The sequence below is a fragment of the Protomyctophum parallelum genome (assembly GCF_964188405.1).
Source record: "Protomyctophum parallelum genome assembly, chromosome: 9".
In the NCBI taxonomy this organism is placed as follows: domain Eukaryota; kingdom Metazoa; phylum Chordata; class Actinopteri; order Myctophiformes; family Myctophidae; genus Protomyctophum; species Protomyctophum parallelum.
In genome coordinates this window covers 4,892,411-4,905,785 of record NC_139706.1, presented here as the reverse complement: position 1 = coordinate 4,905,785, position 13,375 = coordinate 4,892,411, and the positions used below count along the sequence as shown (strand labels likewise).

Here is a 13,375-nt window from a genome sequence, read left to right as displayed (position 1 = left end):
GTGGGTGTATCTCCGTCAAGGACCCAATCGGCTGGAGTAGGTTGTACAGACTAGAGGATGTCATCAATATGTCATTATATATAGTACCGATGTCATAGCCTGGACTCTTAAGTAGGCTCTATAGCCCCATTTCCACTACCCTGGCCTCACAGTCACACCTCGGGTATGGCCACTGATGACACGGAGGAGGAAACACGCCGCCAGCACCCACAGCGTCCCGAGCGGGAATCTACCCCAGGACCTTCTAGCTGTGAGGCGACAGCACTATACCAACTCTGCCACCGTGCCCCCCGTAGTAAATATATTGACGCGGTGTGGTTTGGTGTGGTGTAGCGTCGTGTGGTGTGGTGCTAAAGCTGTCGAAATCGGGCTTATATTAATGAGTAGGCCTACTAGTACAAAGGTAAATGGAACGCTCGCCCCAAAACAAAATGCCCCAGCCCGCCATCCCCCCAAGCGGTTGATATTCTCATTCGTATTAGTTTGACTGAGGTTAAGTTTAGGAATAAGTTTAGGTGTAGGCATAGTTTTTATTTCTAAACGTAACCTCAGTAAAATGCCTACAAATAACCTTAAGGTTATAGGTTTAGGCAACGTTTTACTGAGGTTTAGGAATACCTGGTGAGTCTGGCGACCCTTCCGAGGTTCCTGGATTTGACCCCGGGGCGAGCGTGTTTTGTGGCAAGTGCTCTTCCACTACATCCGACAGCAGTAAAATAGTAAAAAGCAATGGGTAGAATGGGTAGGCCTATTGTATAACGGGAGGGGCATGCGTTCCCAACGGGCATCGTTCACAATGGGCATCAGAATATACATCCGGTGGGTCCTTGATATGAAAATGTTGGAGAACCCGCACGGCTCCAATCTATACAGTCCAAAAAATGTAGTCCTAAATAACAAAATGCTAAGTCATCTTGAACTAGCTAGCTAACATAGCTCTGAAAATGAACGTGCTATACTAACATATACATCTATTATGTATCTATAAATACATTTAGATTGAGTATATTATTTTTCCACACAAAACTGAGCTGGTATACGTAGCCTAACAAAGTGCCAAACATATCACCCTTTAAGCCAGGACAGACTCTCAAAGGGCTGATGGAAGTCATGACATCCCATATGGTAGAACATGGCGTGGTCCAAAGACGTGCAGGGTCTGGAGCTCCCTGTCTACCACCTGCACTGGTCTCCCTGGATGAGGGAGCATCCCTGTCTACCACCTGCACTGGTCTCCCTGGACGAGGGGAGCATCCCTGTCTACCACCTGCACTGGTCTCCCTGGACGAGGGGAGCGTTCAGGGTCTGGACCTCCCTGTCTACCACCTGCACTGGTCTCCCTGGATGAGGGGAGCATCCCTGTCTACCACCTGCACTGGTCTCCCTGGATGAGGGGAGCGTTCAGGGTCTGGACCTCCCTGCCACCTGCACTTGTCTCCCTGGATGAGGGGAGCTTTCAGGGTCTGGACCTCCCTGCCACCTGCACTGGTCTCCCTGGATGAGGGGAGCGTTCAGGGTCTGGACCTCCCTGCCACCTGCACTGGTCTCCCTGGATGAGGGGAGCATTCAGGGTCTGGACCTCCCTGCCACCTGCACTGGTCTCCCTGGATGAGGGGAGCATTCTAAGTTGACTATAGGCTATTCCTTCCGTCCTGACTGCTGGAACCCACGACTTGCACTCAGGACTTCAGATAGTTAGCTAGTTAGTTAGTTTAATTTATTGTCCACAATGTGGAAATTTGTCTTGGGTCTCAAACAAACAAACAACAAACAACACTTACACACAATTATCTTCATGGCCAAAATGCAGGACAACAGTGGCAAGTTCATTAAAAACACACGCAACAACAAGTCAACATGTTTGTTTCACTAGTATTTGTCCACTAATTGTAATGGACTGCACAGGTTCCTTTTCATGAATGACAAGTTATTTTGTTTTTGTCACATTGATCCCTAAGGAGCTTTTATCGCACCCGTTCTAAAGAGATGACACATATACTCTGTATGCTTAATACCTCCCCCGCTGTGTCCCCCTTCTTCAATAAGGCAACCAGGGCCATATCATCCGCATACATAAACAAATGAAACATATCCTAATTGGAATTAATTTGTGTATAAGGATCCTCCAGTGAGGGGGCTGTTTGTATTCTTTTTGGAAAAATATAAAAAGATACTCCTGTGGAAAGGCTATTTTATTTTACTTATATTGACCCTATAAACAATTTAGTATTATTTAGTATATGTAAGGTTTTGCCCACTCAAATGGTACCTCGTCAGATAATCCCCACATATCCTACAACAACTTCTGTGAACAGACTTCACTGTAGTAGCTTTTCATAAATTATATTTGTGCTTAGGCTGTCTGCTGTCATGAAAGTTTTATAGTTAGAGAAATTCAAAGTCCAGCCGTCTGCTGTCCAGCCTCTCCCACCCCTCACTGGGGAAAATTCTGGGAGGAAAACAGAAACGGGGTGAGTTGTCTTGTTACCGCTGTCAGCACCACAGGCTTTCTTACTAATCACCTTGTGTGGTGTTTAAATTGTTTGTCTTGTAGTTCTTTTAGACAAATTAGAGGAATCTTGCAGATGATCTTTGCTCTCTCTTCCTTTCTCTCTCTCTCTCTCTCTCTCTCTCTCTCTCTCTCTCTACAATAGCTCTATTTTTTGCTTATCCCTCATCGATTCAATCCTGCTCCCCCATTCACCCTCCCCACCCCACCCTGTGACCTTTATAACCCTGTCCTGTTGCCACCATATATAATTATTATGCTGGGACCCACCCCCACCCACGACACTCGCACACCACATAATACTGTACCAGTTGTGCACTAATCTGGGGTCTGTCTCTTTACCCGACCCCTTTAGTACACCCCCCCCCCCCCCACACACACACACACACACACACAAAGTGTGTATTACCATACTTGTGAGGACATTGGAATTGTAGGATGGTGATTTTATGAAAGCCATTTAAAAGTTCTTTGCCGTTTTAAACCTAACCCTGAAGCCAAAAATAGCCGAGGACCACAATGGAAACAAGCCCTTGGAGCTAAAATATCCTTCAAAACGTTTATATCTGCTATTATAACGGAGTGAGAACCTAATAAATCAGGCATACGTACCTCTACTAACACGCACGCACGTGCACGCACGCACGCACACACACACACACACACACACACACACACACACACACACACACACACACACACACACACACACACACACACACACACACACACACACCTAACCTGTAAGGGTCTAATCCTATGACCTAACCCCAACGTGAAGCTTTTCCTAATCTTTGTTTTCCCCCCATAAAACAACAATTTCTGTTGTGTGAACCAGGAAAATGGTTCCCACAATGTCTAACACACACACACACACACACACACACACACACACACACACACACACACACACACACACACACACACACACACACACACACACACACACGCACACAGCACCCCACCCATTCCTCATTCTTCATAGGTCTCTCTCACCCGTCCATCTTTGTCTTAACAGCCCCAGTTCTGTAGTTCCCCCCCATCCCCCCCCCCCCCTCCAACGCCACCAATCCCAGTGCTGTGTTAATCTGCTGCTGGTCTGACGGTCAGCACTTTGAGCGGCAGACAGACAGATTGGCTGTAATCCCCTTGAGTGCCACAGATGGAGGCCCCCATGCAGACCTTCATGGGAAGGTGAATGCAGAGGCAGAAATACACACGCACGCACGCACGCACGCACGCACGCATGCACGCACGCACACACACACACACACACACACACACACACACACACACACACACACACACACACACACACACACACACACACACACACACATACATTTGACACATATACATAAACACTATATATACTTCATCATACAATGCAGTTGAAAATTGCGATATACAAGCTCAAAGTGTGCCGCAATAGAACTAACATATTGTCAGCTTATACTTTAGCTATTTCTTATCATTTTTGTTTTGGTTATATTATTACATACCGGGAAACCAGGTTGAAAATGAATACGAATAACACTGCCCAAAGTTCAACATAAGCCTATAATATATTGCTTCACACTGTACTGTAAAGTCACACCTCAGCAGGTCCTTAAAAAAAAGCTTGTACCACAGAAACTATAAAGAATAATATTGACTGCTATAGTTGCACTAAACTGTGTAAATAGGCCTACGTGGTCCACTGCCAGGACACATGACGACTAGTGAGGATTGGAAGCTCCAAGCTCTGATAGCACTAGTTGGTTGACGGTCTACCGGTTATCACTGACATTGCTTATTTGTTGTGACATTTAATACTTGTAATAGTATTAAAGCTATGAGCATTATGGGCTAAAGGTTCGTTTGAGGTTAAGTCACAAGCCAAAGGGGAAGCTGAACTTCCCGTTTTTTTGTCTGCTATATTCGTAAACCTGGTTTTGTTGCATCAGGTTGGGCAGCTATGTTTTTTAGACAGGTGTACTTATAGTAGCCTAGAGCGGCTTTATCAACTGTTTGATGTATGAGGAAGAAACACTCACATTTGGCCCGGACGGTTAGCTCAACTGTCTGACACCTGTAATCCCTGAGGTCCGTCATATAGCCAGCCTACTGTATTAGCTGCAATGTTTTGGGGAGTTCCCTGTTCCCTGGATCTGTTTGATGGAGCTGGCTTGTGCATAATCCTGAGTGTAAAGAATGGTGAATGTAAAACTGCAAAACAAATGGTATTTATCTATCTGTATGTATATGTCTGTGTGTGTGTGTGTGTAATCCATGTAACTCGAGAACTGTTAGCTACACCGACTTCAAATTCGACACACACGTTCCACACCACAGCAGGGGGTGCAGTGCCCGGTGTCGGTCAGACCCACGGTTGTCCAGAACCGCCCCAAAAAGGCCTCTGCCCGGGCTCTGAACCGGGCCCCTGCCCAGTGTCCATATATGGAGCTGGCCTGTTCTGACCTCACAAGTCACAACAATCCATACTTGGGCATGCCTGACACAGAACTCCACAAGCTGGCTGCATGCATATTTGGGCATGCCTTACAAAGAACTCCATATATGGGCATAAACATCAGCGCTGGAAGGGGGGAGGAGGTGCTCCAGCACCCCCTGCTGGTGGAGAGGAGATTTTATTTTTTGACATGTCTATCAGAGCGTGCTGAATGCAGAATGCACAGCGAGTGAGTTGACAGATAGACACAACAACATGACGAGACAGCAAAAACGTATTGTAGTTTTACTTTCACCTGCACCAGGTTTAAAGAAATCTAACCCAAACAACAACACAATAAGAGTCACATACTGTTGTTTATGATTAACTCGGTTAACTACGTCCTAAATAAGTCATTATTAGGCCAATTATACCCGAATAAGACCCGAAATTTTTCGCACGGCCTCGCTGCGCTCGGACGCGATTTCCCTCCCACCCTTCAGCCCCCCCCCTGGTATAAATACCTTCCAGCGCCCCTGGGCATAAAAGACATGCATCTTTCCAAGACTGTGTTTATTTATGTGTGCTGGTGGTCTCTGCTGCTGATAACTTTGATACGTGTTCATTTCTCTCGATAGGTTTGGTTTTCTACCCTGATCAACAAAATGAGCTGTACATGGGTCTGCCCATCTTTCGCTTCTACATCACGTGTACTCGTTGTCTGGCTGAAATTACCTTCAAGACTGATCCAGAAAACACAGACTATGCCATGCATGGAGCATGGTGCCACAAGGAACTTCCAGGCTGAAAAACTGCTTAAGGAAGAGGAGAAGAGAATTACGACGGCGAGAGAAGAGGAGGAACTGAACAACCCCATGAAGGTGTTGGAGAACCGGACTCGGGATTCTAAGATGGAGATGGAGGTTGTGGAGAACCTTCAGGAGCTGAAGGAGTTAAACCAGAGACAGGCTACGGTGGACTTCGAGGGGATGATTGACAAGAACAGAATGATGGAGGAGAGAGAGAGGCAACGGCAACAAGAAGAGGATGAGAGAGAGACAAAAGAGATGTTGGATCGGGCTCTAGTGAAGAGACTGAGGGATTCAGACTCTGATTCAGACCTGGATGAAAAGAGTAATGATGTACAACCAAACAGATCCAGTACGGACAGACCTACAGACGTTCTCACCACTGACAAAACTACAGACGCACAGAGCTCTGTGGCCGTAGGAGTAAAAAGGCTCAAGGTAGAGAGTTGGGAGAAGAGTGTGGGCACACTAAGAGGTGGAGGAGGCCTTGGATCTCTGGTGGTGAAGAGGAAACCAACGGCAGCTGTCATTAAACCTGGTTCAATGGCGCCCCCTGCTGCCCCCAGTTCAAACACAGGTTCTAAAGTGGTGACAGCTGGTGCTACTCAACCAGTCAACGTTCAGAATGGGTCATCTCTCAGTCTCTTGGGTGCATATTCAGACAGTGATAGCAATGACAGTGATTAGGATATAAACAAAGGATGGATTGAGACAATGGGCTATAAAGTTTGTCCTGATGATGTAGATTATATATATATATATATATATATATATATATATATATATATACATACACACACACACACACACACACACACACACACACACACACACACACACATCTCTGATAAATCTGAGCAGCTCTCTCAAATAGTCAAATGGCATTTGGCCTGGGTCCTTATTGGTAGTAGGTTATATTCACAGTTTCTCTGTAGCGGTCTGCAATTAACCTTTGTTCAAGCTTCACACTCCAATACAAATGAAACTATTTGAATAAAGGTTGTACACATCTCGCACTGCACTTTCAAGGTAAATAAAAAGCCTTGCCAAGCCGTGTATATCCACGGCTTCCCAATTACCTAAACATGAGAGAGATGTGCCATATGTGCGCACGCACGATGATTCCATTCACACCTCTCTCTCTCTCTCTCTCTCTCTCCTCACATGACCATGTAATGGAAGGCAAAATACAGCACAATATAGTTTCACATGCCACGCATAGACTTGTTGGTGTAGGCTACTGCGCAATGGCATTTTGGCCTGGGTCCTTATTGGTAGGGTTATATCCACAGTTTCTCTGTAGCGGTCCGCAATTAACCTTTGTTCAAGCTTCACACTCCAATACAAATGAAACTATTTGAATAAAGGTTGTACACATCTCGCACTGCACTTTCAAGGTAAAAAAAAAAGCCTTGCCAAGCCGTGTATATCCACGGATATCCCAAGCCGTGTATATCCACGGCTTTCGTGACAATTACCTAAACATGAGAGAGATGTGCCATATGTGCGCACGCACGATGATTCCATTCACACCTCTCTCTCTCTCTCTCTCTCTGCACCCAGCTCTCTCTCTCTCTCTCTCTGCACCCAGCTCTCTCTCTGTCTCTCTCTCTCTCTCTCTCGCTCTCTCTCTCTCTCTCTCTCTCTCTCTGCACCCAGCTCAGTGAAATTAACCTCTGGGAAAATCCCTAATTGATAGTGTAGGCCTAGCACAGATAGTATAGCCTACAGATAGTATAATTAAATATTATTATATATATTTTCCCACAGAATCAAATGTTTATGGTCATGATTTATGGTCATGATTCACCAGGATATTTTTGGAAATCTCTAAACAAGCCACTGCCATGACCTGCAGTCAGAAAGTGTGGCTTTATCTCTGAATCTAATGCTTGGAGTTGGATTACACGTTGCAATGCAACACTATGTGAGCTTGTAGATTGCTTCTTCTTGATTCTGAATGTTGCCCCCTCATGCAGAATAGGGGGGCTAGTGTTCATGTGGTTAATCCAGGAGATATTGAATGTGATGCTTGTATTATGTTCGTTTTAATCCTGATTTTTATTTATTTTATTCATTACTTCTATAATTTAGAATTAATGAAGCTTATACCATACGGCATACGTCATGCACAGTGCTTCTTTGGCCCTTGGCTTGGCCCCTTTGGTTGACATTATCGTGTAGGGCAGTTAAAGAGGTTCAAACTGTGCTTGAGGATGAGATAAATGTGACAAATATGGAACTGTATTGCCCCCTAGTGGTCAATTCGTCAATGGACCAGAGACATGTTTACAACTTTACAAAGGCTACGGTATAGTATACCCTACGGCCTACGGTATACCTAACCTGATTCATATACGCAATATATATATATTATTTATATGTATTTGTTTAATAAACCATTTACGGGTTTGATAATGCCATTTAGATTTAGTAAATATATTTTCCAAGCATTAGATTCAGTAAGGCATACATGCTCTATTTTATACTGACAGTAAAGTTAACAGGCACATGCAGGTACTTACAGGACCTTGCAGTTATGCAGTCAGCTGATTATACTGTGGTTGCACCATCAGTAGGGTGACCAGATCCAAACTGTTCATTTGAGGGACAGAAGTAGGCTATCGCCTGTGTGGGACAAGTGGGATGGGGGGACCCGATACTGGAGTACCGGGTTAGCAACGTACTACTTGAGTTGCTATTAATGCCTTGATGTCATATTCGACCATAGGCCTATTGACTATCATTTATAAACTCCTCTGGTGTCACACATTTTGTTTTAAAATCTTTTTTATGCTATTTTAACAGGCTTAAAAACACATCTTGCAAGAAGAGACAATGAGAGAGCTTTACAACAGAAGGCCAACTATTAGGGGAGTAACAATTAGGGCATTTGAACACTGATGCAATTCCAGTCACAATGTGGGACAGGGTGTCATTTTGTGGGACGCCTGAAAAGTCTTGGAAATGAGGAACTGTCCCAAGTTACTAGAATTAATGAGTTAGGCCAACACTGATGGTCCATCAGTGTTGGCCTACCTCAGTAATTCTAGTAACTTGACCACTCAATCTGCATACTCGCCATTTTCTCTGAATGTACGCCCAAACGCCCATTATGACATGCCCAGAATAGGGACGCTAGGGCTCATGTAGTTAAAGAATGAGCAGTGGGAGAGTGTGTAACATCCATTTATTACCACCTTATATGACAAATCTGGAAATTACAAACATTGTTTTATTGAAACATCTTAAACATTTCAAAAACAGGGGGAAAAGTAACTAAAAAGGAAAAGAAAAAGGTTTAAATTAAACCATTGATGAGTCAACCTGAGAAACGGTACATGGATGAAGTAACCTGGAGAAAAGTAGGAGGCAAAGTAGGGGAAAGCTACATAAAACCTGACCAGAGTTACTGGTCATTTAACATTGAGTTACAATACAATCTTCACATTTTTTGAATCGCCTCATTTGTCTAAAAAATATCCGTTTTTGGAGTTTTGGAGAGCACCGTAGGTCTCCACAAACCTGTGTAATAAAAAGATCCATTAAAAAAAAAACTAGCCTGTTTGGGGGGGGGGGGGGGGGGGGGGGGGTGACACTTGAGCTTGTTTCAATACAACATGAAGCCAATCTGAATAAAGGACACACACAGGCCTGAATGTTACATTGACATTGAACGTCAAATTGGAATAGAATCAACAAGAGGATCATACTTTGGTTGCCGAAACAAGTCAGTAGCTTTGATACACAGTAGAAACACAATTACCGGTAGTTCTTTTTCATTTGTTCTCTGTAAAGTTTTTTTTTATTTGTTTTTTAGTTGGTTTTTTAGTCTGAATCCTCCCTCCATCTTTGTATTAACAAAGTGTTCTGCTGTGGTTAAATACCATGTTTGAGGATTTCTTTAAAAATAAATCAAAAACAAAACAATACCATCAACGATCAATATAGTAATAATAAATCAAATGCTCCAAAAGATGCTTTTGAACTGTATACAATTTGCTGTGCTGATCAGAGTCAACAGACACACACAGGGGCAGACATTCAAGCTTCGCTACGAGAAGGACACGGTCCACAAAATAACAGTAATTTGTGGACTCCAGTTGGTGGTGACTGATAGCATACAAGAGGAGACAAGTCAGGTTCAAGCACCCTTCTGGGAGAAGAAACTACCTCCCAGCAGACACTGCTGCCCCCTCCCCTGTCTGTCACACCCAGATTTGCATCGTTTAATCCCACCTTTTTCCTTTCTTTTAACCCCAAAACTATCTTTTTAAACTCTACTCCACTACATCTGTGGGTTTTCTTGAGGCAGGAGTGAAAACAATGCAAACTACGAGATACGTATGTGTGCTTGTGTACTGTAGGTCTGATCAACATCACGCAGGTACATGCACGAAAAGAGAGTACCCTAGAAGTCTGCTGCCGAGAGCACTAAGAAAAAACACGACTATACACTTTATTCATAATATAATCAGTTTCTCTACACACTACCAACATGAGGAAATAGGAGAGAGGGGGGGGGGGGTGAGGAATTGAAAGACAGACCAGGGGAGAAGGATGGAAGGAGTGTAGCAGAAGAAGGGGGCATCTAGGCGCGCTCCCCACGAATGCGGCGTGCCAGCTGGATGTCTTTGGGCATGATGGTGACACGCTTGGCGTGAATGGCACACAGATTGGTGTCCTCAAACAAGCCAACCAGATAGGCCTCGCTGGCCTCCTGCAAAATGGAGATATATTAGTATAATGTTCCTATATGGTTATAGTACCTTGTCCTCTCTAAACCTCCTGCCCAGAGTAGTTACCATTTTTAAATCTCAAGCCTGTTAATTAGTGAATGATTGCATATATACAACATATACTTAAGGTGGTGGCACACATGTGATTTTTCACTGCGTTTTGCAGATCTGAAAGTAGTAGGCTATCACTAGCTGTCAGCCTGTCACAGATCAAATCGTGGAAAAACGGATCAAATCGACCCTGGAACAAAAAAACTTCATACAGACGAAATATTCGGTGGCAGTGTGCAAACATTATGATTGACATAAAGTGATAGGTTGTTTTTGTACTTCCTCTGTTCCATATTCGTCAGGAAAAACGCACCAGTGTGCAAACACCTTAAACTGGAAGTATGGTATATGCTTTTTTGCACATAATGTAGTACTGTAGTCTAGTTTTGGTTGCTTTTAAACTTTTAGTACCAACCTGTAGAGCACCAATGGCTGCACTCTGGAAACGCAGATCAGTCTTGAAGTCCTGGGCGATTTCTCTCACCAGGCGCTGGAAGGGCAGCTTGCGGATCAGCAACTCCGTGGACTTCTGGTAACGACGGATCTCACGCAGAGCCACGGTACCAGGCCTAGAGAACAGGAAAAAATTAAGATACAAAAAATGTATAATAGGGCAGGTGTTCTCAAACTTTTCAGCCCATTGCCCCCCAAAATACATATTTGAACTGGGGACCCCCCAACCTGACAAAATGAGGCATTCAATTTTGTTTGACTCTGTTCCACATATATTGTGAAAATAGCAGATCTACAAGCTCACAGCGCCTCGCAGATCAGCTATTTGCAGAATTTTTGCTGCGTTCTTAATACTTTTCTTTTCTTCCTTCTTTTATTTTTATTTTTTTAGAGGTCACTTCATTGAACAGTCATCAGGGGACTCTCGCAATTTCCAAATGCTTCCGTCATACAGTCTGGAGCAATGGAAAAGCTATCATGAGTAAAATATAAAGCGGAAGTGGAGCCTCCTCCCCACTTCCGTTTCGTCTTTACAGTCGCACAAATTTATCCTAATATAAATAGAAAACATCTAAGCACATATAGCTTGTTGCTTAGCAGAAAAAATAAAATGTAAAGATATTTTAAATAATTTCGGCAGCTGTATTTCCAGACTCTATATACTGTAGCATTCGGAGATTGTGGAATAGTTGTCTGGCTACGCGAGACTATAGAGGGATAGACAGTAGGATGCCAGGAAATGGGGAGAGAGATGAGAGATGGGGGGGTGACATGCAGTAAAGACCATCGGGATCGGGAGTCGAACCCGCGGCACACTGCCAGACTGGATTACCAGCCAGGGTGCCTGGACCGCTGAGCCACGGCCCAGGCCGAACCTTGCGTTTTTATTGAGGGAATGGGAAGATAGTATGGAAATGATGACATGCATGGCCAGAGAATCTTCTCACAGACATGTTTCCATATTGAGTAGAACATTGAGTAGGCTATTTCAATCTCTATATTACTACATGTAGCTCACCTGTATCGATGGGGCTTCTTGACCCCACCAGTGGAAGGAGCACTCTTGCGGGCAGCCTTTGTCGCCAGCTGCTTACGTGGGGCTTTGCCTCCAGTTGACTTACGGGCGGTTTGCTTTGTACGGGCCATGGCTTCTACAGATCACCTGAAAGAGGGGGAAAGGGAAAACAGAGTCATTCAATTGAACCATAACTAGTCACACTGTATAATTTATGTCATAATAATATGACTCATATAATCAAACATCCAAAACTCAACTCAACTCCCAACCTCCTCAATTCATCTACTCTTTCACACACCAAATGCAGCAGAAACAAAAAGTCTATGAGATTTTTTAAATTCAGCCACAACAACTTCGGGTATTTAAAGTAAACTTTTGTTGAATAATGCATACAAGACGTTCCCTCAATCGTCGACGCCAATCACAAATATTATAACCACTCTATTGGCTGTATTTGGCATACACTTTCATAAACACCATGGTTTAGCCAATCAGCATGCAAGCGGGGGCGGGCTCTCTAACAGCGCCCTAATGCTGTTGCTAGGCCCGCCCACCTAGCTCTGATGATGGCGGCAGTTTGATGCGCAAACGGGATAAAGACCCAGGGCAGAAGAGCGAAGAACAAGCACACAAACTCTCACGATTGTATTAATAATACCTACGCCCGCGGATCAAACAAAAGCCGAAAAGCAAGGGAAACATCCCAAGGAACCCATATATAAGCGTTGTGGAGCTGAACGGTCCCTAACGGCTGCGTACAACCGAACTGAACCGGCGCATAATTTGAACCAGAATCACCCCCCCCACTCTCTCTGATCGGATATAGAAAAGACTGCATTTTCTCCGTCGTTTCGACAGTCGCGTTTGTTATTCTTTCACCACGGTGGAAATATAGGCTTTCCTCCACCAATAACGGTAAAAAATAGTACATTTGTAACTTAATAAAAGAAAAAGAAAATCTGAAGTTTACTCAAATGCAGAAATTGCCATTTGGAGAGACTTACCTGCGATTGAAAGTATCGGTAAAGACGACGTGAGGAAATGTTTGGCTTGTGTCTTATTTTCTTCGTATCCACAATGGAACCAGCTGCAGCGGGGAAATGGCCGCCGCGTCAATCATGTGCCCCACAATGCAACAGTGTTTACAATTTTTTCTGTTCACTTGGGTTTAATTATGTTGCTCACATGCATAATTGTTACAAAAATAAAACGTTGAACATTGACTTGGAGTTTCTAATCTATTTGACTGCATTTATACTAGAGAAGTATGACCAAGCACACAGCACTTTCAAGCACCTCAGTGTGGGCTGTGATTAAATTATATGTTGTCATTTGTGTTGCGCTTTCCTGCTTGGGCAGATACAG

General features: G+C 44.0%; 1 protein-coding gene and 1 pseudogene across 2 annotated transcripts; one reads left to right on the top strand and one right to left on the bottom strand.

Annotated features, from left to right (window-relative positions):
• Positions 1–1,132: 1,132 nt before the first annotated feature.
• Positions 1,133–6,479, top strand: LOC310863965 (splicing factor YJU2-like; annotated as a pseudogene). Its single transcript has 2 exons — positions 1,133–1,334; positions 5,579–6,479. The product of its transcript is annotated as a splicing factor YJU2-like (transcript).
• A 2,443-nt stretch (positions 6,480–8,922) lies between these two features.
• LOC310864184 (histone H3.3A) lies at positions 8,923–13,128 on the bottom strand. Its single transcript, XM_083772768.1, has 4 exons — positions 13,015–13,128; positions 12,011–12,154; positions 10,955–11,108; positions 8,923–10,469 (listed from the first exon to the last, which is right to left on the bottom strand). Exons 2-4 carry the CDS (start codon positions 12,136–12,138, stop codon positions 10,341–10,343), a joined length of 411 nt encoding a protein of 136 aa, XP_083628894.1. The 5' UTR covers positions 12,139–12,154; positions 13,015–13,128; the 3' UTR covers positions 8,923–10,340.
• Positions 13,129–13,375: the final 247 nt, after the last annotated feature.